General features: G+C 38.6%; 1 protein-coding gene across 1 annotated transcript; it reads left to right on the forward strand.

The window, feature by feature from the left end:
• The first annotated feature begins 1342 nt into the window (after positions 1-1342).
• Positions 1343-26999, forward strand: LOC129775933 (uncharacterized). Its single transcript, XM_055781217.1, has 8 exons — positions 1343-1524; positions 1578-1964; positions 2030-2098; positions 2163-2355; positions 13783-14409; positions 14477-15001; positions 15055-15362; positions 26366-26999. Exons 1-8 carry the CDS (start codon positions 1456-1458, stop codon positions 26831-26833), a joined length of 2646 nt encoding a protein of 881 aa, XP_055637192.1. The 5' UTR covers positions 1343-1455; the 3' UTR covers positions 26834-26999.
• Positions 27000-27722: the final 723 nt, after the last annotated feature.

A 27722-nucleotide genomic window follows, 5' to 3' on the forward strand; every position in this document is an offset into this window, starting at 1 on the left:
GTCTGTCTCTTTCACACTTCAAGGAAAAAATTCCCCTTCTGCTTTCTTCCGTACTGTTTTCATATACCGCTCCCCTAACCAACTTAGTGACGAAACGGCCTCACCTAGTACCATAGACCCGTCTTGCAATGTATAACAGGTGAAGCAACATCATCACTTCATTAAGAAGGGTAATACGGTTTGTGGAGTGGGGGTTGTTTGTTTTGTTATCGCTAGGATACGCCATTATTGCATTTTCACATGCGAAAGTAGTGGAAATGAGAATGAAATTCTACAAAATCATCCCTTCTTTTTCACATAATTTCGCGAAAGCCGATCGGCAGGCATTGTTCGAATAAGCTTCGTAACAGTTTGTAGAGAGTCGCCGGCAGCATTCTGATGCTATTTGTAAACAATACCGACAGCAATTCCAATATGGCTGAAAGAGCATTTCATATGATTGTTTCACCTGGTATATATAGAGGCGCCTTGCTGTAAACGAGTATAGAAACATCGAGATTAAGAATAGAAGGTGGGAAGATTCACGGCTTTTGGTTGTGTTAAACTTTGATTGTATTAGTAGCCTGGAAGATTGGAAGTTCACATACCAGGCATACCAATTAGTTACTCAAATGTTACAACATTGAGTGTGTCAGCGAATAAATTTGAAAGAGGATATACAGAAACTAATTACATATTTCCAAAATATATTTTTCGCATTATAAAAAAAACAGAGCATGTCACAAACTAAAATGTTTATTTTTTTCTTTGATTTCTTCTTATATCAGAAATAGTATTATAATGTCTACTATGTTTGGATTTTAGAGCAACTTCATGGAAGTTTTTCTCTTGTCAGCAATTGTAATTACTTTTTTCACAATTAGGGTGTTGAACACTTAATTCGTCTAAAACTAATACATAAGCGGAAAATTTTTCGTCTCAATCTAGGTCATATTTTTCAAGTGCATTTTACATGAAAAAACTTGCAACCTTTTTTCCCATCCACTGTCAAATGTTTCTCCGTTAAAGGAACAAAATATTCTGTGACTCTGAATTTGTTCATTCACGTTTTTGGTCGACGAACAAGAAGAAAAATTGAATTGAAATTATGCTTAGAATACCTCAATAATACTGAAATTTCTGTTTCTGCTGAATTGTCAGTTGCGCTTTTATGATTTTGAACGCTAACATTGATTTAGGAAATAAAAATTGTTTGTTCATTTCATCTGCTTATTTTTACTTTTAATAACAACAATTTTCTTATGTAGTGGACTATTATAAGAAAAGTAACATGCATAAACAAAATCTGTGACGTCACAGATTTAAAACTCTTCCCACCTTTCATTTTCCATCTCGTGGAAACATGACAGTTCTCATGTTGATGTTTAAAATTTGCGGAGTATTCTTGCTTGGTAGAAAAAGATTTTGGATGCTGTTTGTTTAGCTAATTTCACTTGAAAAAGAAGCTTCTGAATAATGAGTGAACTTGATTCTGAATCGTCGAATAGCTGCTCAGAGGAGGATGATGGATCTGTCCAGAGTGGTGTAAATATTGATATAAATTATTTTGTTTCTAGTTACTGATATGGTGTTTTCAGTCCAAATCGTTTACCTGTAAAGAATGCGATAAAGAGTTCCGCCTTAAATCGACTTACGATCGTCACATATCTACCAACCATAAATCGAAAGTGTATCACTGTAAACATTGCGACGCCGTTTTTCTTCAGTATACTAAATTACTTGCACATTGCAAACTAAAGCACTATGATCGGTATCATCTTGAGTGCAGTGTGTGTAAAAAACGCTACCAGCACAACCAGCATCTTCGCCGGCACTGGAGTATGGAGCACCAAGCAACTCATGGTCCATATATCGAACCTGGAGCAGAGCTGCTGAAAATGTTGGAAATAAAAACTGAAGATGAAGCTGAAAATGAAGCAGCGACAAATGAAAAGCACGATTTTTCGGTTGATCAAATTTATATTGTGGGTCCATGTTGAGGAATGCTCTGAAGTATTGTAGTACCTAATCAACAGCATTTATTTTTCAGAAAACAGAATTCGAGTGCACATCTACCCAACTTCTGGAAACTGAAGTTGGAGAGAAGTCGGTTGATAAAGTGAGTATAGTTTTTCCTCCTCTGTTATTCTTTAAAGGTTCCAACAGGTATTTATACCTCTCAGGAAACACCCGAAAAAAGAGAATCTAACCGTTTTGGAGCAACGGATAACAATTTTGAAGATCATGGTAATGTCGGACGTGAACAGGATTGCATAAATGATGCCCCCGGAAACAGCAATGTGAGAGATTGGTTGGCTGCACAAACAGAGACCCGAGGGAGACAAAAACATCGGAGGAATTCAACCGTTTCGGATGGTAACGTAAACGTATTAAAGTATATTTTTAGACCTAGCTGTGATATTCGTGGAAAAACCTTTTCCCGTCCGATAGGACAATGAATGACGGGTAACATTGCATTGAGGATGACTCGTTTATCAGTCATTTCCGTGCTTGACGTTCGTCAAATAATTTTCAATTGAAATAAATGATTGTGTCAATTGACTTCAATTCCGTCTCGAATCGGTACAAAGAAACAAACAAGCGAACTTTCATTAGTGTTACCATACCATATTGATATTACTATGGCTTTTAATGTCGGTGTGTGTGATGTGAACAGAGAAGCGATATTAGGCACTTACGGAAAAGTAAATTCATTTTTGAGTGGAAAATTTAAATTATTGAAATAAATGTACTGATGGAGTGAAACGGACAGTTGTCAGTGGGAGTGAGATGGACTGTGAAAAGTCTGTTTAGTTAATTTCTAAGGAATGTCCTGCGTCTATAAATGGAAATCAAATCGCCAAATGTGGAAGCTGACTGGAACCAAAAGCAAAATAGTCCGTTTATACTGATGAAAAGCACGATATCACTTGTAGGTGGATTAATTCGATTTTCATTTAACGGACAATTCGTGATGAGTTCAGACCTTGGTTGAATAAAATTATTCCTCTCGCGATCGATAAATCTCCACGCTTCATATATTACAAACCTGTTCATATTCCCCCCACTACATGTCCATATTACTCGCATCAAAAAATAAAGTTCGGTCTGTTTTAATTTCAGTAAAAAACATTGAAACCACTTTTTTGTTAAATATTTGGTCAATTAGGTAGAAAAACAGTATATTGAATTGCAAGGAACTGCATCAAAGTTTTGGGAAACATTAGATTCCAAAGATATTATTGAAGTTCTTCTTAACATGCCCGTTTTACACCCACCTCCCCTACTGAAATTTCAGTATCTGCCAAAATGACCTTTGGGATTTTGAACGCTAGTATTAATTGATGAAAAAACTGGAAATGGGTTTTATCTGTGATATAACCGCGAAGTTGACGTAGGACTACCATTGGTTTAGTGATCATCTGTTTGAAATTGCATCTGATTGAATTCTCAATGAATGGATGAGACGGAACATTTTGAAAGATTGTAGAAAGTTCTTATAAATATGTGAGTGGATGAGTATATGTACGGAATTATAATTTATACAGAGAAAACAAAAAATAAACGTTTATGAAGTTATTAAGTGGTTCTGCAAAGAGCCTGTTTGGTGTTATGTGGACTTTTTTTTTATCCAGTTCATTTATTTGTAAGGCTCAATCGCATAAGCTTTGCGGAGCCGCTAATTCAAGGTTTGTTTATACAAAGTTTCAACTAATTTCTATGTTTGGTAGGATTCGACCGAATACTCGCGATTTACTCGAAGTTAAAAGGGCAACATTTTTGTGGGACGGGTCAGGTTGGGGATATGGATATGAGGTATCGTTGTCTCAACCGAGGGTTGCCGCACGCACTGTAGCATAGTGCATAATGACCAGGGATAGCATCTGGTGTTCGACTAGCTGTCGAGGGTGGGCGACGGTGAGATGGGGGGACAAGACAAACAAACTAATAACGAAAAAGAAAAACACAAAAGCATTAAATACTTATACTAGACCGTTTCACAAACATATAGATCAACTGCATATAGCAGATGTCGCGAGTTCCCAACACGTCTCTAACAGGAACATAGGGTTGTCTTCTTTGGGCCCTAAGGGCATTCAAAAGGTACTCTCTGGCTGCGTAATTATCCGTACATTGCCAAACTGCGTGATCGATGTCATCGTAACCGTTTCCACACCGACAGACGTTGCTTTGAACAAGATTTATTCTGTGGAGATGCACATCTAGCGAGTAGTGGTTGGACATAAGTCTACTCATTACACGAATGAAGTCACGACTTAAGTCCAAACCTTTGAACCACGCTCTCGAAGAAACCTTTGGAATAATTGAATATAACCACCGCCCAAGACTTCCAGTGTCCCAATCGGTTTGCCAACTCAAGAGGGAACTCTGACGTAGTAATTGGAAAAAATCATCGTATGAAATCTGTCTATCAAACAATTCGCCTTCCTGGGCACCCACCTTTGCGAGAGTGTTCGCCTTCTCATTGCCAGGAATTGAGCAATGAGAGGGGACCCAAACAAAGGTTAACTTATAAGATCTTTCGATCAGTGCACTCATCTGCTGTCTCACTTTTGTGAGGAAATAAGATGGGTGCCTACTAGTTTTCATCGACTGGAGAGCCTCAAGCGAACTGAGACTATCCGAGAAAATGAAGTAATGGTCTGCAGGCTTGTTGGAGATCATCCCCAATGCGAAGTCGATTGCTGCCAGCTCAGCAACATAAACGGAACAAGGTTCCTGCAGTTTACGGAAGGCGCTTGAATTTTCATTGAAAACACCGAAGCCAGTGGATCCATTGAGGCGAGACCCATCAGTGAAGTATCTTTTCATGCAATTGACTTTTTGGTACTTTCGGTTAAAAATACGGGGAATGAAAGTTGGTCGAAGCTGATCTGAAATCCCAAGTATTGCTTGTTTCATCGACAGATCGTATTCAATTGAGGAACTGCTGATGGTGAAGTGAGCACGGTCTGGAGTAAACGATGGAAGACAAATATCTGATGAAATATAGTGATGATAAATTCTCATAAACCGAGATTGTATATTTAGATGAAGCATTTTATCAAAGTTTTCAATCACAAGTGTGTTCGTGATACCGTATTTCACCAGTATTCTGAGAGAAAGTTCCCAGAATCGGTTCTGTAGAGGAGTTACTCCTGCCAGAACCTCGAGACTCATATTATGCGTTGAGTGCATACAGCCAAGAGCTATACGCAGACAATGATATTGAATTCGTTCCAATTTTAGAAGGTGACTTTTAGCTGCTGAGAGAAAGCAGAAAGAGCCATACTCCAGAATAGATAGAATAGTTGTTTTATAAAGCGTTTTGAGATCTCCCGGATGAGCTCCCCACCACGTGCCGCAAATCGAGCGGAGAAAGTTGACCCTCTTTTGACATTTTTGCTTCAAATACGTAATGTGGGTATTCCAAGTGCATTTTGAATCAAACCAGACACCAAGGTACTTGAAGGTCAATGATTGGGTAATGTTTCTCCCCAAAAGCTTAAGTTGCAATTGGGCTGGGGACCGCTTTCGAGTAAACACTACCAGTTCTGTTTTCTGCGGCGAGAATTCTATCCCTAAGTTCCTTGCCCAAGAAGACAAGTTATCTAGGGAATTTTGCAATGGTCTTTGCAAGTTTTCGGCATGGGGACCTCTGACGGAAACCACACCATCATCTGCAAGTTGTCTTAGCGTGCATTGTTCTGCCAAACAACTGTCAATATCTTTCACATAAAAATTATAAAGAAGGGGGCTGAGATATGAGCCTTGGGGTAGACCCATATAACTATTTCTGGAAGTTGTCAGCTGTCCAAGGGTGAAGTTCATTTGCTTTTCTGACAACAAATTGTACAAGAAGTTATTCAAAATTCCAGGAAGTCCACATCTGTTCAGATTGTCTGACAGAATTTCTATGGAAACTGAATCAAAAGCTCCCTTAATATCCAAAAATACTGAAGCCAGTTGCTCCTTGTGCGCAAAGGCCAGTTGAATATCTGTAGAAAGCAACGCTAGACAATCGTTTGTTCCTTTGCTCTTGCGAAACCCAAATTGTGTACTTGATAGCAAATTATTTGTCTCGATCCATTGATCGAGTCTTCGAAGGATCATTTTCTCCAGCAATTTTCTAATGCACGAGAGCATAGCAATCGGACGGTATGAGTTATGGTCAGACGCTGGTTTGCCAGGCTTTTGAATTGCTATCACTTTGACCTGTCTCCATTCGGGTGGCACAATATTGTTTTCTAGTAGAGTATTGAATAAGTCTAGCAAGCGTCTTTTCGCGATATGGGGAAGATTTTTTAGAAGAACGAATTTAATCATATCGCTTCCGGGTGAAGAGTTGTTCGATGAAAGAAGAGCCATAGAAAATTCCAGCATTGAGAATGGTCTGTCCAGAGGTCCACCGCTTGGAGACGTTTCTCGAAGAATATGTTGGGCTGGAACTGAGTCTGGACAGACCTTTTTAGCGAAATCGAATATCCATCGGTTGGAGTATTCTTCACTCTCGTTGGTAGATGAGCGGTTACGCATGTTGCGAGCTACCCTCCACAAGGTGCGTATTGAGGTTTCACGAGAAAGACCTTCGATGAAATTGCGCCAGTAACCGCGTTTTTTTGCTTTAACTAATTGTTTCAGCTGTATTTCAAGCTTTGAATATTCCTCGAAGTGTGTGGATGTTCCATGTCTGCGAAAAGCTTTGAAAGCATCAGATTTTTTCAAATACAATTTTGTGCATTCATCGTCCCAGCCAGGAGTGGCTGGTTTTCTTTTAAATGAAGCACTTGGAACTTTTCTTTTTTGTGCTTCCAGTGAGCTTTTATACAATAAATCGACGAAGAATCGATATTCTTCCAATGGTGGAAGTATATCTATTGATTCGACACCGATTGTTACCGCCGTTGCAAATTTTTGCCAGTCGATGTTCCTTGTTAGATCAAATGGAACTCGAGATGGTTCAGTGGATTGCGGGCTACACTTGATTGATATGTTGATTGGCAAGTGATCGCTACCATGGGGATCATTGATGACCTTCCACTGACAATCTAATGATAGCGAGTTTGAGCACAAAGATAGATCGAGTCGGCTTTCCCGAGCCGGAGGTTTTGCAATTCGTGTCACTTCACCAGTGTTCAAGATAGTCAAGTTGACATCGTCACATAAATCGTAAAAAATAGCCGCCCTAGCGTCATCATAAAGATCGCCCCACCCAGTACCATGGGAGTTCATGTCACCCAAAATTAGAACTGGGGTTGAGAGAATCGAAATTAGATTCCAAAGTTGACTACGGCTAATGGAAGTATTCGGGGGAACGTATACTGAAGCTATGCAGAGTTCTTTATTCTTTGCAGTTATTTGACAAGCGACGATTTCGACGTCTGATAGAGCTGGGAGAGGAATTTTATAGAAAGAGTAGCACTTTTTGATCCCTAAAAGTACTCCTCCATAGGAATCATCTCTATCCAGGCGAATAATATTAAAATCGTGGAAGTTGAGTTCTGTGTCAGAAGAAAGCCATGTTTCGGAAAGAGCGAATATATCACAATCATAATTTTGAAGTAAAAATTTGAACGAGTCTAGTTTAGGCACTAGACTACGGCAGTTCCATTGTAGCACATTGATCATATCTTCTACTACGTTAGATGAATTATCCATCGAAAGATATGATTGATGCAAGGAGGGGCCATGAAGCAGTCAATTGCTTAAGGTAAGACTTTAAAGATGGAAGCAAGGCAGAAATAAGGCTTCTGAGGGGGTCTTGAATTTTGAACGTGTTTAGTATGAAGTCCACAATGTCCGAAAAAGCTATCAATCCTCGATTAGACGCGAATTTTCTACGAGAAGATCGAGGAGCAGCGTTTTCATTTCTCTCTTCTCTGGGTAATGACGTAAAATCCTTGCTGCAACCAGGAACTGGCTGAGAAGGAGCCTTCGGATTCCTTTTTTTGCTACTATTACCCTTGGAATTAGACAATCTTCCGAGGGTCATTTTAGCTTTCTTACGGTGCACCATTGGTGAAGAGAGCTTTCTTTTTGATGATTCATCCTTTATTGAAGATTCTGGTGCAGCCGAAGTATGACCCTCATCAGAATCAGAATCCGATTCTTGAGATGACAAAACCGAAAATTGGTTTTCATTTTGAGCGGCTGATGCGGTCTTTAGCATTTCGGCATAAGTCCGCTTGGAGCGTCCAGCGATAGAACGCTTCACTTTATCGGAGTGCTGTTTGTACCTTGGGCACTCTTGTAGAGGGTGAGGATTCTCGCCACAGTGAATACATTTTTCCACTGTTTGAGTGCAAGAATCCTCACTTTGTTTATCGCCACATTTGCCGCAACGAAATTTGTTTTTTTTTTTTTTTATCTGTATTATAGTGATTTTCAACTCATTTGGCTGGTTCGTCACTTTTACTTCCATTTTTGGAAGAATGTCGGGAGTGAGAATTGAACTCGTGACCTTTAGCGTGAGAGGCATGGATGTTACCACTACGCCAGATCGCCTCCAACGAAATTTGTTGCCGCAGTGGCTAACCGAGTGTCCCAACTTTTTACATTTGGTACAATTATAAACCCGCGGTACAAACAGGCGCACTGGGAAAAAAACATTTTCTACTTTCACATAATTTGGGAGAACAGAACCTGCGAAAGTAACTCGAAAAGAGTGCGAGGGCTTATAAACTTTTTTATTTTCTTCCAAAGATGCTGAATGCAGATTTCTAACATCCAGGATCTTTACAAGATCTCCAATCATCGAGTTTTTGAAGGAACCCGACGCTTGTTTTAGTTCATCGACACTCAGACTCGCGTCGGTTACTACGCCTTCTATCTCCACTTCTCGAGAAGGGATGTAGATGTGATACTCCCTGTTAAAAACTTCGTGGTCAACAATCTTGTTGGCCACATCAAAAGTCGGTGCTTCTACACGCAGTTTGTCCGGTCTCTCTTTATGTATCGAGACGCCCTTATAATTACGCAGCAAATCTCTTGAAATATCAAGAGTTCTCAAAGCTTTTTCCTTGGGCCGAAAGAAAACAACCCATGGTGCCTTCGAGGACTGTTGATAATAACGCGTCCGCGCAACATTGGCATCAGCAGATGTCATAACGGTTGCGCAGACGGTGCGTAACCGCCTATGAAAACGAAAAAAAAACTCGCACGCACACACACAACTCACACGCACACACTCGCGCAAAAACTCAACTTAAAACTAACTTAGACTAAAAACTAACTTAAACTAAAAACTAGCTCAAATCAAAAATCTTCTTGAAAAAAAAAACAATAATTTCGTAAAAAAAAATTTTATAAATAAAAACTCAATAAAAAAATTTAGTCTGATGAGTTCGAACAACTTGAACAACCCTATTCAGGGAGCTATACAACGCTGCACGCTACGGTATAAGCACAATAGCGAGACGGCAAAAACTATTCTATTGTACTTCTCTGTTTGATGTTTGGTGAAGATACAAATGTGACGCTCAATGGAACCAATTCACAGAACACCGGTCCAGCGTCGCTGGAGAGGTGGTGCTTCCTCGCTGTTCCGGATGCGTTGGCACTTAACTTGTCACCAATGGGCGAAAGAAAAAAAAACAACAACCAAAAATCACTTTGGCGGAGGGGAAAAAAAAACTTTCCAGCTTCGATATTGTAGCGGAGGACGGACAATGTGTGTCCGTCTCTTGCAAATAATCGACGAGGAATGTGTTATGTGGACTTGATATGAGTGGTTGCCGGATGGTTTGATTGGTGCTGATCTGAAAAGAAACAATCTTCTGTATGAAATGATTATCAAACCGTTTCGTTGACCCGAAGCAAAATTACACGTTTGCTCACGTTCCATTACACGTTAACGCTCAAAAGGAAATAGATTCCTCCTCGGTATAACACCTTCCCAACAATTGGAAACTACAATCGAATGCGGCATTAGTACACAAGTAATTTTATAATGCTGCTTTCATAAATGGGATTTGCTTGTTGTTTTGTAGAAGTGGCGAAAGTTCAACATAGTAGCAAAATAGAAACTGAGGTTGACCAGAACGAGCACAATATTTATAGAACTTTCACTGACAGCCAACGGCATGCATCGAAAAATCTTACCTGAGTTGGACTTTCAAGCAATATGAGTCCATATTTATAGATTTTTGTGATTTCGAAGCAGTTTTGAACAATTGAATCGATTTTGTGAGTCAATAAGTAACCAACGTTACTCATACACCTTTCTATCTTTCAAATGAAGTGATTCACATTCACACTTTGTTCAACCGACGAAGAGGTATTAATGCTGTTTGATAGCTGAAGCGAGACGACTTGAATGATGATGATGTTTTGAATTATAGAGGCTTTAAAATTCATCAGTTCATCTTACTCTAGCCTTGAAAAAGACCGTTTTGGAAAACTAAACTAAACACTCGGCCTTGAGAAAGATAATTTCGAAAGCCTAGCTGTCGTCTGGATACTGTAATTTGTAATCGCGAATTGCTGTTTTATATTCTATGAATAGAATACGACAGAGCTTAGATTGCTATATTTTCTCTATCCACATTGTCCATAGATCGAATGCTGCATTTGCATTTCGAGCGACCGATTTATGCTCGTCTGATATTCATATATTGTCCTTCACTGATACATATTTGGCCACGGGAACACGGAAAAACGAAAAGGAAAACCTGTACAATTAATTGGACCGGCTTTATATTCTATTGTTCATCGTATCTTTTTCAATCTAAATCCAATCGCGCGTTGTAAAGTTAACTATGGGAAACCCGATAAGGTAACCGAGAGAATTTCTTTTAAAATCAATCGTCCCTGTGTTTTTTATCTCTCTATAAACTATTAACACATTTCGGCTGATTCGTCACTTTTACTTCCATTTTTGGTATGCGTGAGAGGTATGGATGTTACCACTATGCCAAATCGCCTCCACTCCCGGCGATATGTTACTCATAGCGTATACTCTTTATAAAACTCCATTCGCAATTCGCAAGATAACTCTCCATTTTCGGGAAACCTGGAAGAACTCCAAAACCAATCGAACCATGGATATAACAGTTCGGCTGAAAAGTTCATAAGGTTGACGTCTAGATGGCGCCTCTTGAAAAAATCTACTTGACTATCACAAAGCACCATTTTTCAATGGATACGTGTCAAAATTTGACAGCAATCGGTCGATTGGTTCGTGAGTTACAGCATTGAGAGTGAAGCAACTTTTGTTATTATGAAAAAATGGAAAAATCCGAATTTCGTGTATTGACAAAGCTCGGATAAAGCGTGTATTAATAAAGATGTCCTCAAGCACCTGAATTAATCATATTGTCGAGCAATAAATACGAGATTTTTCAAGTTTAATATCCAAATAAAATTGTATTTTCTAGAGGTTCAAGAAGAAAACATCCTCAAATATTGTTTTATAGTAATGTTCGAGTGGAGGGAAACGTTATCTTGATATGCTCGAATGGTTAATTAATGGTTTATTTAGCTAATTTATGAACTACATATAAATACTAGACGAAGGTTCGAAGTAAATTCTATTTCTCAAGCATTTCTCAAGGAGTAGGTAAAAAATGATGTTAGATAAATCAAAGTCAAACTTCTTAAAATAAAACGATTTTCAGGATTCAGTTTTCTTCCAGTTTTTTCTTTCTTCTAGAAGACCCCGGTGGGCTGCTCGTTGAGTATAGCTGGTGTAGAGGATATTTCACAATATGAAAGAAACAACATTGATGAAGGCAGGAGTATTTTCATTCGTTGACGAATGCCACAATCGATCGATGATTATATTGGCGGGGAGTAGGGTATTATTTGTGCTGAGTATTTTCGAGGAGAATCCAATTCCTCCTTTGAGCGTTAATAATTATTTTCCGACTAAACGAAGTGGTATTGTAATACTTATGAATTATTGACCCGAAAACTTGTTTCAATTGCTTAGAAATTGCATTGAAAACAGGCTAATGAAATCACACAAATCTGTATGGAAACTGGTGCCCGCTCGGAAATCCATTTCAACAACGTCGTTTGATGTTTGCTGAAGCGGACAGGGTTTGTTGAAGAGCGTCAAACGACAATTAAGTGTCTTTGACTTTGGCAGGTGCAGAAGGCGTTTGGATTGAGTTGTTCCCAAGGGCACTTCTCAGGGCTAGAGACGAATGAACTGGGAACGTTTAATATCTCTATAATTCAAGAAGAAGACGAAGAAATCCATTTAGTTGTGACCGGACTGAACCAGGAGCCACATTGTTTGGTGAAAACATTAGTTCTATTATCGAACGCTCACAAATGCCGCTATCGACCGATGGTTTCAATTGTCGTGGGCTGGGGAGGGGGTATTATTTTTGCTGGGTATTTTCGAGGAGGAATTAATTTCTCCTTTGAGTGTTCTTAATTCTTTTCCGGAATAACAGAGCGAATTAAATAGAAGAATTGATGTTTCATGATGCGTAGAGAATAAAGGGTGTGTCACATCAAATTGCATCACGGAAAAAACGCTGTAGAAATTCGCCCAGTAGACCGATCCTTTTGAAAATTTTAGACAGTAAAAAAAAACTATTAAACAACTTTTGGCATTTTCTTTTTATTAATACTTCGAGCCCAAGCCCGTATGCTCGCACCTTCCTCTGTACCCCGTCTATAAGGTTCTGTACAACGTCAGGTTGTAGTTTTTTTTAACAGAAATCCATTTTCTCTTGAAGTCCGCCTCCGATTTGACAACTGTTGGGTTCTTCCGGAGGGCCTGCTTCATAATCGCCCAATATTTCTCTATTGGGCGAAGCTCCGGCGCGTTGGGCGGGTTCATTTCCTTTGGCACGAAGCTGACCCCGTTGACTTCGTACCACTCCAACACGTCCTTTGAATAGTGGCACGAAGCGAGATCCGGCCAGAAGATGGTCGGGCCCTCGTGCTGCTTCAATAGTGGTAGTAAGCGCTTCTGTAGGCACTTCTTAAGGTAAACCTGCCCGTTTACCGTGCCGGTCATCACGAAGGGGGCGCTCCGCTTTCCGCAAGGGCAGATCGCTTGCTACACCATGTACTTTTTGGCAAACTTGGGTAGTTTCTGCTTGCGAATCTCCTCCGGAACGCTGAATTTGTCCTCTGCGGAGAAGAACAACAGGCCCGGCAGCTGACGAAAGTCCGCTTTGACGTAGGTTTCGTCGTCCATAACCAGGCAATGCGGCTTCGTCAGCATTTTGGTGTACAGCTTCCGGGCTCGCGTCTTCCCCACCATGTTTTGCCTTTCGTCGCGGTTAGGAGCCTTCTGAACCTTGTATGTACGCAGGCCCTCCCGCTGCTTGGTCCGCTGGACGAATGAACTTGACAAATTCAGCTTATTGGCGACATCCCGGACCGAACTTCTCGGATCACGTCTAAACTGCTTAACTACGCGCTTGTGATCTTTTTCACTGACGGAGCATCCATTTTTGCCGTTCTTCACCTTCCGGTCGATGGTTAGGTTCTTGAAGTATCGTTTTAGTACTCTGCTGACCGTGGATTGGACGATTCCCAGCATCTTACCGATGTCCCGATGTGACAACTCCGGATTCTCTAAATGAGTGCACAGGATTAATTCACGACGCTCTTTTTCGTTCGACGACATTTTTCCAAATTTACGAAAAATTGACAGTGAAGCATGGCCAACGTGATCTATACACTCGTATCTGATTATAAGCGAAAGCTGAAGATATAATTCCTAAAAATTAAATTTCTACAGCGTTTTTTCCGTGATGCAATTTGATGTGACACACCCTTTACACTCAATCGCAATTGAAAAAAAGGGAATAAATAAAAAAAATCATTTTCATCTTTTAGTTTCAAAACGATCAAGCCCTGGTCCGGGATCATCTGACATGTCACTAAAATGCAGAAAAAGACGCAGTGGCGGTGCCACGAAGGGAGAAATAGCCTCAAGATTTATTAAGCGTGATGGCGACAGGGGGATTTGCAACATGGACAACGAACTCGGCAATACGTGCACCTACGTACAGCGGAAGTTAGATATCAATAACTTTATACGACACTTCCGAACGCAACATCCCGAAAGAGCCTACATCGAAGGGTTGCAAATGGAAGGGGAACTGGTACCGAAAAAACCGAGGATTATTTCGAAACGGCTATGCGCCATCGATAAGTCACTGCTTATTGAAGCCTCAATAAAGTTGGTTACAAATCATTACCTTCCTGTATCCTGCGTGGAGTGGGAAGCAATGCGCATGATTTTCGATCCTCTGACAGTAGCGGTAGGTATGACGATGGATACCAGGAACCTCGAATGCCACCTGAAACTCAGTGCGAGAAAAATTAAAGATACGATCGTCAGTGAAATGAAGGGGTGCTTGATTTCGTTGAAAATAGATTCTGTGTCACGTCATAATCGGCACGTGCTAACCATTTCGGCTAGGTATGCGATCGAAGATAAAATCGCCACGCGAACCTTGGGTTTGTAACATAAATATACAATAGCACGTATTTATTTGATGATTAACTTTACTTTTGATATCTCCAGGAATAATTGAAGTCAAACTCGGGCAGACCACAGCTTTTGTAAAAGATCAGATAATGTCGATGATTGGAAATTATGGCTTGACCAGCGATCAAATCTTCTCCGTGACGTGTGACAACGGGGCCAATATGCTGGGAGCAGTGCGGAAGCTGAAACAGGAGTTTGAAGCCGATCTAACAGAAACAAACATCCAGAGCGACGAAGATCATAGAGAACAGCAGGAATCGTTTACGGCGTCATTGAGCGACCAGCTGCAGAAACATTTTAATATCATCCGCTGCGCAGTTCATGCGTTACAGTTGGCAATTTCGGATGTGGTCAACAAGTTCAATGAAGGAGTACAAAAACTTGCGGACGTTGCTAGAAAATGCAAATCGGTGAAATACACTAAGTTTTTCGAGCGTCATTGTGCCAGTTATCCTCCGGTGTGGGGACAGACGAGTTGGGATGGAATCTATCTCATGATTTCCAAATTTTTGGAGCAGCGCTCGTTTTTCGATAAACTTGCCAAGCAATTTCAGGAGCTAGGTAGTGTTCTAACCGTTCTTTTGATCTTTCAGATATTTATTTTTTTTCCACAGATCTCTCTGACAGCTGGAATTTTGCTGAGCAATATGAAGCAGCTTTCAAACCGCTGTACACATTGACTGAAGACATGCAGACAGAACATGTCTTTTTGTCCGATTTCTATCTGCAGTGGATTGTGGCTACTCAGAAGGTCAAAAAAACCGAACCGAACCTTTTTGCTGGTGAACTGGTTGCTAACATGAACAACCGTTTGCAGAACTTGCGAAGCTCACGAGCTTTCAAAATGGCCTTATACCTAGACCCACGACTAAATTTTGCGGGCTCGAAGCTTTTCACCCACGAGGAAAAGGAGGAGATACAAGTAAGATACAACATTTTTATATATTTCAATATTTGGTAGTCCAATTCACCCAATGCAGTTGTTTTTGGATATACAGCACTTGTTCGCTAACTGGACGTTCTTCAACTGGATCGCTTTTTAACTGGGCGCTCGCTAACTGGGTTATGACTCAGTTAAAAATCAGTTAAAAGTCAAATATAAACTGTTCCAACTACTCCAATGCATCACGTATCTCTCTAGTACCAATTCGATAGTCATTCCCTACCGTACTAACTATTCGTACATTCTGCGTGAGTAAATAGTGAATACAAGTGGCAAAATATATAGCAGAATACCGGCTCAACATCGATCCTGCTTCCGGGATTTCGGACAAAGTCCAAAAGTTCAGTTCTTGCAATAATGACAAAAAAGTGTTGTTTTGCTGATCTATTTCCATCAAATCAAATTTAAACATACAAAATGTAATCGATTAATTTGAGAAGCAGAAAATCGGACTTTTCAGACTTGGGCACTTGTTTATGCTGGCACAATTTGCAGATGGGTTTGCTTCCACACTGGAAGGACTTTGCTGCTGAATGATTGCCGAATTGATAATGCATATCTGCGCTGGTATCTTGCTGCCGGTGTCGTCTGGAGAGTTGGATTAGCACAAGAATTGGTTGAATTTCACTGGCACCATATTAGTGCAATAAATGAAGTAAACCAGCTGAAGAGTTATTGAAGATTCGAGCAATCATTAAATCGTATAACCAGCGTATATACATCATCATTTATCCGATATTTTGGGTGGTATATAATGCAATAGAGGGGCTGTCCACATACTATGTGGACAGAAAAATCTCAATTTTAGACACCCTCTCCCCCTCCGTGGATAATCGTGGACATTTTCTATACACCTCCCCCTGTTGTCCATGGACATCTGTTCTATTTTTGGTGAAAAAGTGCGCTTAAATCCCATTTTAGGTTTGTTTCTATTCTATGTTTTTACTTTATAGAAATGTTAGTTTTATTAACCCATTAACGACCAAGCTGTAAAAAGTATTTTGGAGTAAAAGGCTATTGGAGTAATTTTGATTATTCTTCAAGAAATATTTTTTTCCGTTCTTCCGTTTTCCGGAAAATGACAAAAAATTAAAAAAGCGTCAAACATAAACATTGGCCAAAACCTACATTTTTGTTCCTGTGGGATGTTCAATCCAACGGTTTTTTCCTACATCATCATGTGTAATCTTTCATCACAGAATTACTGTAGAAAAGTTTACATATTTTAAGGGATTAGTTTTTGTTAGATTATGTGAGGTTATGTACTTTCCATAGTGGCTTTAAACCGATTTTTACGCCCAGTAAAGTGATACAACTTGAATAAAATTGACAGTAGGTGGTAGTAGGTGGTAGCCAGGTGTTTTCAAAGGGTGCTCCGCTGGAAATTTGTGCTCCGCGAAGTTATAGCAAAAGCTCCCACTTGAAAACCCACCCTGAAAAAAACATTCTTTCATTTAATTTCGCTGGGCATATAGTGATTTATTTTGTTTACTCCGGGTCAGATGTCGTGTAACTGCAACGCACATCCGAAACAGAATTGTTCCCAGTTGGATAATGCCAATGCAAATAGGATTTGTTTTATTGGTTAATAATTGCAAATGCTCCGTCAAATGTTTTTGCTATAAAAAGTGCTCTGCCATAAAAAAATCTGAAAACTCCTGGACTAAGCTATCATTTGATATCAAAACCTTACCATATGATTGCTTTCCGAAGCCGTGAAAAATTATCGAAGTTGCTGTTCGATTTTTCGAACGCTACGCATAAAACGGGTTAATAGTAGCGGTTTGTTATTAATTCTTTGATTTGTTCTCCAACCCGTGAAGATATTTGTATCGCTATTTGGTTTCTTCTGAATTTCATTTTCGTTATCAATGAAATTCGTCTATTTTTAGGAAAAAAAATCAAGAGCATAAATTTATTTGATTATATGCGCACCGTTTTGCTCCACAATCCTTCATTCATTCTTCACGCAAAAATTCCATCAACGCAATTTTTTTTTGCTTTACGTCAAAACAATGGGCAAGGTTTATTATTACTTATAGCGAATTCGTTTTTGTTCAGTTTCAACCCCAGTGCCGCACTAACTGCTGTCAAAACGTTTTTTTATTCACTCAGTTTCGCACTCAGTGTCGCACTAGTTCGCCCCGAAAGCTGTTAGTTTCGCACTTAGATGTTTCACGGGTTGGCACTCGGGTTCACCAATACAACTATACTGAACTGTCAAGTTCCGAATATTGTTTTGGAAAATCTAAAAATAAAGACTATGAAAATGGAAAACCTGCTGCTTTTGCTTTTGTATTATTGGAATCGTAATCCAATTCGGATTCTGATTTTGAAGAGTAGAGTAGACGGCATTAAGCTACGTGTGCTTTCATTGGGAGGTGAAAATAATGATAGATATTCAGGTGGAATAAATTTCAAAATCAAAATTATGAATGAAAATTTACTTTAACGTATCGAATATTTATTTTATGTGATTAAATAAAAGTTTTTTTTCCGATATCGCAGAATATTGAACGAAAACTGTGTCTAATGATGGTTTTATATTATAATAGTAATTATTTGTGGAACAAACAGGAAATGCATCGACAAATGGTTAAGTGAGTGTCAGAACTACATGTGTTAGGTAATCAAACAATATTAAGTAAAAATTTTCATTCAAACTTTTATATGTTTACACTGCACATGGCCCTTCTGATCTGATGGAGAACAATTTACCTCCCAAGCACCAATATCACCACCAGACGTCGACACTGTACATTTGCCGTCGTAAATATAAACAAATCAGACTATATATCGCACACCAACAAACCACCGCATTCGTGAAACTGAAAACGTTTTTTTATTACAGAGTCAGTTTTGCACTGACTCAGTTTTAAAAACGAATTCGCTATTAGAGTCGTTGCCCTTGAGTAATTTTTTTTCAGTGACTTGAACAAATGACGATATCTGATAATAGTGGGTGGAGTAGCTCCAAGAACTTTCACCGGGCTGTCAAATAGACATGAGGTTTGGCATTATTCCGGTTGAAGAGAACGTCTATCAAGTGGGTTAATTTTGAACGTTCATACAGTAATTTACGTTTAATTCAACATCTAGCTTATTGGGCAGACCTGTAATGCGACACGTTTAGTTGGACATTTTTATCTCTAATTGGACATATTTGTAAACATCGAGTTCGGGGCCCAAATTATAGCCCCACATTGAAAGTTTCCACCAGACGTCGACACTGTACCTGAGACGAGAAAAGACAATAGGGGGCCCAAGGCGCCTAGAAGTATATCCTAAGGTGAGGCCGTTTCGTCACTAAGTTGGTAAGGGGAGCGGTATATGGAAACAGTACGGAAGAAAGCAGAAGGGGAATTATTTGCCTGTAGCGTGAAAGAGACAGACTGATCACGAACGAGCTTCGTCCCTAGCGTATTGTGTTTTGTTTACAAACAAAACACAGTAGACTTCCAATATGGCTGAAGAGTGGTTTTAGCAAGTTGGCCCACCTTAGGATATACTTCTAGGCGCCTTGAGGGGGCCGATTCCACTTTTTCTGTCAAACTCGGACCACTCACAACTCGGCTTCTGATTGGTTGATGAGGAAAATAATTGTCAAAGATAAATATACAAGAATGGGATTTACAACTTTTTTACAGTGTTCCGAAAAATATAAAAAAATAAATAATGGTTGCATTCACATTCCAATTTAGTGAAAAATTATACTATCGATTCTCTATATATTGTTTCTTTTACGTCCTCTTTTCTGTTCTTTGAAGAAAAGGAAACTTTGCATCGCAAGTTTCACCCCCACACCTTTTTGTGATTCTGCCATCTAGCATAGCATAATAACGGCGGCCTACCAGAGAAGAGCATTCAATTATTTTTCAACCGTAAAGCAGTTAACAATCAAATTAGAAACATACATACAAAAAAAAGCCTGAATAAACGCTATGGTATAATAAGGGAATGTATAAATTTATCAATGTTTCAGTACTCTTAGTATTTGAATGATATCAGGGTTGAATTATAGGGTCTTATTCCCGTATACACTTAACGGTGAAAACTAAATGAATTGTATCTGCGATGACAACGGTACGGTGTCGACATCTGGATACAAAATTAGTTTTTAACAAGGCTTATTACTCTATCAGAAGAGCCGGCCAGAAGGCAGTTTCAAATTGTTAAAATCTGAATAATTTTTTTTGCGTTATTTATCCACTTGAAGCACGTCTTTCTTACCCCAACTTAATCTATTTTCTATACACTTTCCGATATTCCCACTAAAACTAATCATTATAATATCGAATTATCGTCAGATAAAATTTTTGTGAGAGATTATTTTACCACAAGAAGAAAACAAAGTTTCCATTCACATTGAATGCTAATTTTATACGGAGAAGTTAATTTTCATTCATAATTTCTATTTGAAAAATGTTCGTTCTGCCTAAAACCCATTATTATCTTCGACGCTTCTTTAACTCGTGAAACGAAGTTCAATGACGTGTCGATCATTTCGTTTTCACCGTGAAGAGCATACGGGAATAAGGCCCATAGTCTCTTGATAAATAAAATGAACCATAAATTTAATTCATGTATTTCAACACAACATACTCCTGCTTTCAAATCTACATTTTCAAGTTTTCTTTGCTCGCTCCACATTTCATTATTTTTTTGCATGCCAAAATAATGAATAACAAAATTATTTAACATATGGCTGACATTCGGCTGAATAATTTATACAAAAAAAGGTACAGCTCAGAAAATACATGATACGAAAAACACATGTTTCTCTCATGGGAAAATAATCTTCCGAAATTTTATAACATTTGGCAACCTTCACATCTCGCTTCCCTATTATCTAGCACTTGATCGACGAAAATGCAGAAAGAAGAGTAAGAAGCCAGTTGTCACGTCTTGTCTTAAGGTGGCCGTACACTGTTTGCCCGGAGGTCAAATATTTGATATTTTTTGACAGATAAGGTTTGATTTGATATTTGTACAAACACTATTTTGTTTGCCACTCTTCAATTTTCAACAGTAGTAAACAATATCAAACACCGAACATGGAAAAAATCAACTGAAATATTCAAGGTAACCTAACCATGTACCGACAGGTTCGAAGAACAGACTGAAAAAATATTCTAGTCATCCAATAATTGAATATTTGCTTGTCGTGTTTTGTGTAGAAAATATTTGATCAGTACACGTTGACCAAATTTTATCTGTCAAAAAGAGTCAAATATTTGGCTTCGGTCAAACAGTGTATGAGCACCCTTAGCACTGTACCACTGTCATCGCGAATGTCCAATTACAGGTTCAAATCGCATCCAATGCGACACCGAGTTGTGCCTCGGCATGTCGAATTAAATGTAACTTACTGTAGTTGATTTTAATTCGTTAAGTTGCTAACTGTATTTACGGATGAAGACCGGATTTGGGGATAGCTAATGGTGGTCCATTCCAATTTCCCAAATATTTTTATTCGCTCAACGTTGTTGATTATCTTTTTTATCGCCAGGCATGATTTGCTTCAAAACTGCGAACTTTCATTGCGTTCACAAAGCCAGTCGTTAATTGAGGTGCGATACATTAAATGTTTTATTATAGAACCCATACATTGTAGCGTTTAATGTAACTAAGTTTTACCAGATGCTCAAGCACATAGATGTTTGTAATGTATCTGCTAAATAATGTGGCGTGACTGTGAATAAGTTTTGATCAATATCTTAATTTGATTTTCCTCAGTGGCGGTACGAACTTTCTGGACCACCCAATAGGAATGTATTCCAGAAAATATCACATTTCAACATTGAAGGACAACGCTGTTTGGAAAACTTCTCCAGAGTTACGGTCTGTGTCCGTATGAAGGAATTTGTTGTTCGTAGCTCATTTTCTCGAAACCTATATATCCTAAAAAACATGATATTGCAAAACTTCAACATGCTTCGCTGGCATCTTCATCCTGCCGGAATACCTGATCCTTCAAAACCAATGAAAATAAATTAATGGCTCTCAGTTCATGTACCCTATAATCACAAAGTACCGAGAATATTTAAATAAAACAAAATAAAGTTAAATTTCAGGCAAATTTATTTTACCTTCTTTAAAATATGATCCATCTGAAGCACATGTGCCAACGCTTGAACCAATCCTCCATCCATCCTTGGTAGGCAGACGAAGGATGGCTTCTAGTTCCCTCGTCGCATTCTTGTTGATTTCCTCGATCGACTGAAATCTCTTTCCACGAAGTGGCACATCAACTAGGGAAACAAAAAAAGGTCACACGGGGCCATATCAGGTGAATGCCGTGCTTGATCCATGGCATATACTTGATGTTTGGTCAAATCACAGTACAATTTAGGCTTGGTGCAATGGCGCGTTATCATCATGCAAAATCCAAGAGTTGTCGGCCCACATTTCCGGCCGTTTGCGACGTACAAGCAGACACTAATGATCGGATGGCACTAAAACCTGACAGATGTGCGTTATAAGGTCGTATCAACATAAAAAACCGGTTCCCGCATGCACGGTACGTTCAAATAAAAATTCCGGTACTTTCCTATCATAGTGTACGTTACTCTCAGAATACAGATCTCAGCAAAGAAATCGTTAAACTTAGAAAGAAAATATCGGAATTCGACCTGGCAGCACCATCAGACAGCTCAACTCTTTTATTGATAGATAGGGGTAAATTTCTTGGAAATACAGAATAGATTTCATATATTGTTGAACACAGAACACAAAATATTCATTTAACGTGTCCACGTGGACATTATCGATAATTTGATATGTTGATCATCTGAATCGGTTCAGTAGTTCAAAAGTTATGAATTTTTGAACAGTCATTTTTGGAAAAAAAGAGCTGAAAAAAATGAAAAATGAAGAAATACGTGTCTGATATTTAACAAAAACGAATAAAACTATCAATGTTCACGAAAATCTGAGAATCTGAGGTATGATATGTTTTATCACACTTATTGGCTTCAATTTAATATGTCGATCATCTAAATCGAATCAGTAGTTCAAATGTTATGAATTTCGTGTAAAAAGTCATTTTAGGATAAAAGGAGAAAAATGATTTTTCGGACCATCGGTAAATTTTGAAAAATCATATCTCAAAAACGAAAAAGTAGCATCTCTGGTATCGAGATATGTTACGTAAGAAATCCTCAGCTTTCAAGGAAAATATAAAAAATATAGCGCTCATTAGTCCAAAGCCATGAAAACAATACAAACGACTACAATAAAAAATTACGAAAATGAAATCGAACGTTTTTTTTTTGCGAGGTTCAATATTTTTCAATGAAAGCCCATTGTTCTCTATTTGATTTGCCGATCATCTAAATCGGTTCAGTGGTTCAAAAGTTATTCAAAAAGACGGGTGGGTAATGTCGGGGACATAACCGGAGTGACGTAGGACTATACAAAGGGGACAGCTTTTGTTAAAGATATATTTTAAATATGTTGTTTTATTTTCTTCTCCTACGTGAACCTGAAAATCTACCTTAAAAATGGATTAGTTTACTGTTTACTCTTTATGAATATGTTGATGGTTTTGAAAAGAACCTTTGGTGTTGTGTTTTTGTTATCACTCGATATTCCCATCTTGTTCGGTTAAACATTCCTGTTTTGCTATTGCGTTTGCCACTCGCCACAGCTTTCACAGTTGGAAAATTTCTTCCCATCCAGCTTGTGACATGTTTTTCAGTAAATTACATTTAATGCGACGTGCCGGAGAAACACTTTGCCACTCACTGAAACTCATTGTTGCCTTGATGAGCGCCGAACCGAAGTTGCTCTGTTCTTGATGCGGGTTTTCTGATTGTCGTGAGCAGCTTTGCAAGCCAACTCGAGCACTCCGATGGCCGAAACTCTATAATCGCTGTTAGGTATACTGGTGCTCCGGCACCAATCCGTTCGGCCTAGTTACCCTTGTGGAGCAATCAGTGAATGCGACCAACAGGGAACTGGAGACCTGCACGGTTCGAGTGAGACTTTGCCTTTTCCTTAACTTGTCCTCCTTTGTTACGTCCACGATGCCGATGCCGTACAACCACACGGGTTTACGGTTTGAAAGAAAATAAGATATTTTTTTGGGGTCCGCGTGTTTTATACTCTAGCGGTACACACTCACAGGATAGAGACAAATCGGCAGACTCAGCCAAAGGGACGAGTCCAACGAGACGAACGAATGAGCGTTAAAAGGGAGCGATGGCAAAAAAATACATTCATTACGATTTGTTCGCTCGTTGGATTCACATGCAGGTTAAAAAGGGTCCTTTGCAGGATCACATAATTATCTTCAATCCAAAGAGTTTATTGTTTTGTTATCACTCGATATCCCCATCTTGTTCGGCTAAACCTTTCTGTTTAGCGATTGCATTTGCCACTCGCCACAGCTTTCACAGTTGGAAAATTTCTTCCCATCCAGCTTTGTGACATGTTGTACAGTAAATTACATTCAATGCGACGTGCCGAAGCGCCACTCAGTGTCGCATTGGAGGCGATTTTAAGCTGTAATTGAACATTTGCGGTGACAGTGGTACAGTGTCGACTTTCAATGTGGGGTCATAATTTGGATCAAATTATGTCCAATGTCCAAATAAGTCGCATTACATGTCCGTCCAATTAGCTAAATGTCGAACTAATTGTAAATTACTGTACTTTCAATCTGGAAACAATTTAAGAATTGGTGAAAATTTAATAATCAGGAAAGTCCCCAACTATCAATAAGCTCAGAACAACTACCAAATTCACATACTCATCAGATCCTGGCAAACAAATTATGAAAAAATCAATTTGTGTTTTATTATTATTTTGGATAATGTTTTAGAAAACATTGAACTGTATTTCCTAAACTCTTTTTTGGAAGGTTTAATGGCCCTGAAAAGCACCTTGTTTTATGGAATGGTTCCAATTTAGAAAACTAAGTACTCGTGGTTTTGAAAAAAAAACCATTTCGATAAGTTTGTATAAAGAACAAACTTTTTTCTTCTGCTACCTAATGCCGTTTTGCGATTGCGTTTGCCACTCGCCACTCGCTGCAACTGCCTGTTGTCTTGATGTCCACCGAACCGAATGTGTTCTGTTCCGAATGCGGGTTTTCTTATCGTCACGAGCAGCTTTGCTAACTCGATCACTTCGGCGGCCGAAACTATATAACGCCGGCTAGGTGGACTGGTGCACTGGTACTAACGCGCTCGGCCTAGCTTCCCTTTCGGGGAACTCCAGATCAACACGGTTCGAGCGGGATTTTGCCTTTCCCTTCACGTTTCCCCCTTTACCATGTCCAGACATGGCTGCTTGGGTTGGTTTGTTGATATGTTGTGATGCGAACCCGTTTTGGTCGGTACGATTTGAGGAGCACAAAATGGACCAATCAAAAATGGGCACATATTGCATTTGGACAATGCTTGATATTTCACAATTATTCAATTATTTATCTCAAGAAAAATGAAATGTTATTCGTTATGATAGATGCGTAGATATATTTTCTATCAATTGATGCAAAAACCTTCGCGATCTATTGAGAAATGCTCGAGTTATAAGCGTTCCAAATCTTGCATTTTTTCCTACTTGTTCAGTGCCTAGATTTCCATTTCACCCCCTATATCTTCCGGTTAGACGTAGTCCTACGTCAAAAAATGCATTTTTGGGAAAAAGTGGAAAAAAAATTATTTTCCTGACCACTCTAAAATAAAAACGGGCACTCTAATAAAACAATAAAAAATGGGTGTTATGTTTGGCGATAAGCAAATAACCAAATAACCATTTTTGACGAAAATCTGAGAACCACTATATCGGTTTGGCATGGAATGGCTGTATATAAGGGGGGTAGCGAAAATGATGATGTCAAATTTCAAAAACAACATTTTGTTTATTGGCCCAAAAAAAAGGACCTGTGCAAAATTTCAGCTCAATCGCTTGTTTTTTTTCTATAGTGTAGTGATTTTATCTTTAATTCTTAAAAATATTAAAAATATAAAAAATATAGCGCTCATTAGTCCAAAGCCATGAAAACAATAAAAACGACTACAATAAAAAATTACGAAAATGAAATCGAACGTTTTTTCTTCCTATGTGTCGTGAAAAATCGCTGTTGAACCTCTCAAGATTAGGAAAAATTTGCTTTCAATTTTCGTTAATTCAAAACCTTTGAGGATTAGAGAATCACAATGTATACATCAAACAAATCTATTTCCGATTCGATTGGCGTGCAAATCATTAAAATTCATTCGTAGCGAAAGTAGTTAGTAACGTTAACTATATTTTATAAAATCGTGATCGTGACCCTTACTGAAAGTCGTAGTTCTTCATAAAAAAATGGTACATGGTTGTGTCAGAATCGTCTGTTTTGAAACCATGAAAGTTATGATAATTGTCAAACAGAACTCTAAGGTACATCTAAGAATGCTCGATTATTTTTTTTTTATACTCGGTTTTCCACTCAATATTTTTTTTCGAAAAATATCAGAAGTTTTGTTTTTGGCTTACGTGTCTCGTTTTTATTTCTGAACTATTTGGTCAGCCTAGCTATAAGGCAATACGGAGATATGAGTTTTGATATAATTGTATTACATGTATTTTCGCCGGGAAAATGTAGACGAAATTAGGCTTTCGAATCATGGTTCTGTTTGGCATATATGTTTACCAATTTCTCCTCGTAGGCTAAATCAATAATTAATACGGAAGAAAATGACTAGATTGGTTGCCTTTGTCAACAAAATCGTTATATTTACTAATTATCTCTGTATAGTTTTTACTGTGCGCTTCCATATTTTTCAATTAATATTTTTTTGAGTGTATCCATTAACGTTCTCCTCGAAAAGTCAGCCCAGTTAACGAGCGGAAATCGTTAACTAGACAGCGCTTTCCACCCATTTAACGGACAACCGCTGCAATGTCAGGGTCCCTGGCACACACACCCACATGCTTATTTCTGTGCATTATGTACCTACTGTTTGTCAATTATTTAAAATAATTTATTTTAGGGCTACATCGCTGATACTTGGAAGGCCATTCAAGGTATTCGTTTCCCTAAGTCGAAATCTTGCGATCTGCCAACATCAAGTGTCGAAGAGGACGAAAACGACACTTTCATCACGCAGCTTTTCGGGGGATCTACAGCAACCAAATCTACCGGACAGGAGACCGGTTTCTTGCAACAACTGAAAGCCGTTGATGTTGAGCCAAGACGAAGCTTCAATTTTGATGTGTGGAGGTTTTGGCTGGGGCGAAAGGAAACCCATCCGGAACTCAGCGCCGTGGCTTCGGTCGTGTTGGCAACGCCATCTAACCAAATGTCGATAGAGTGTGCGTTTAGTGCTTTGGAACAGATAGTAACAAACTCTCGATCGACACTTTGGGAAGACACGCTTCAATACCTACTGCTAGTGAAGCTGAACAGCGAGATATTCGATAAAATATTATCAGCAGTTTGTAGGGAAGGAGTACAATAATTTCTGTATCTTTATTTTATTATTATTTTTAACATACAACAAGAGTAAATTATATGAGTCTAAATAAGAGAAGAAATGAACTTTTTTTTGCTAACAATCACATTAAATTAGTTTAGTTAATTATTAAATTATCCCAAAATTTAGTACATACAGCTTATCGATTGGATTCGTCGTCTATATTCTGGAACCCGATCGGATTTGAAACAATCCGATCGAGATCGACAATTGCATTCCATAATCCGATCGAGATTCAGAAAACCAAGGTGTCTGGGGAAATAGGCGTTTCAAACACATGCGAGTTGGGGATGCCTTTGCTGCCACCAGAAGGTGTTTCCCTCACACGTACACCAAAACCAAATACCCTATTGGACAATTATAATACATTATTTAGTGTATTGCATTACCCTCAATTATGTACCGTTTCGTCTCAAATTCCGAACACTTGATGGTTTGTTGATGGCCATTAAACAGAATCTCGTCACTCAAAATGGTTCTTTTTCGCGAAATCAATTTGATTTTTGGATACAATAGAGCCTTCTTTTCCATTTGACTTCAAAAAATTGATTTACAAATATATTTTCATGGTGAAAAACTAAAAATTACATTAATCACGTATGTCTCAAATTCCGAACACCATTTATGTCACTGATTCATATTTCAAACAGCTTTGTCTCAAATTTCGAACAGCAAAAATGCATTTGATTAAAAAAATCATAACAAATTAAAGCGAATTAGCTAGGATTTTGTTTTCGTAAGTATCGATTGTGTTCGTTTTTTCTAGGACCAAGGACGCTATATTTTTTATATTTTCTCTTGAAAGCTGAGAATTTTTTACACAACAAATCCAAAAATCAGTGATGTGTTTTTTTATCATTTTGAGTTATTATTT

The sequence above is a fragment of the Toxorhynchites rutilus genome, chromosome 3, assembly GCF_029784135.1.
Source record: "Toxorhynchites rutilus septentrionalis strain SRP chromosome 3, ASM2978413v1, whole genome shotgun sequence".
Lineage (NCBI taxonomy): Eukaryota > Metazoa > Arthropoda > Insecta > Diptera > Culicidae > Toxorhynchites > Toxorhynchites rutilus.

What these genes read in the sequence shown, in the direction of transcription:
- LOC129775933 (XM_055781217.1), top strand. Translation starts at nt 1,456, where the DNA reads ATGAGTGAACTTGATTCTGAATCGTCGAATAGCTGCTCAGAGGAGGAT. An exon ending in ATGGATCTGTCCAGAGTGGT is followed by an intron (nt 1,525 to 1,577) that starts GTAAATATTGAT and finishes TGGTGTTTTCAG; the next exon opens with TCCAAATCGTTTACCTGTAA. An exon ending in AGGAAAAGGAGGAGATACAA is followed by an intron (nt 15,363 to 26,365) that starts GTAAGATACAAC and finishes AATTTATTTTAG; the next exon opens with GGCTACATCGCTGATACTTG.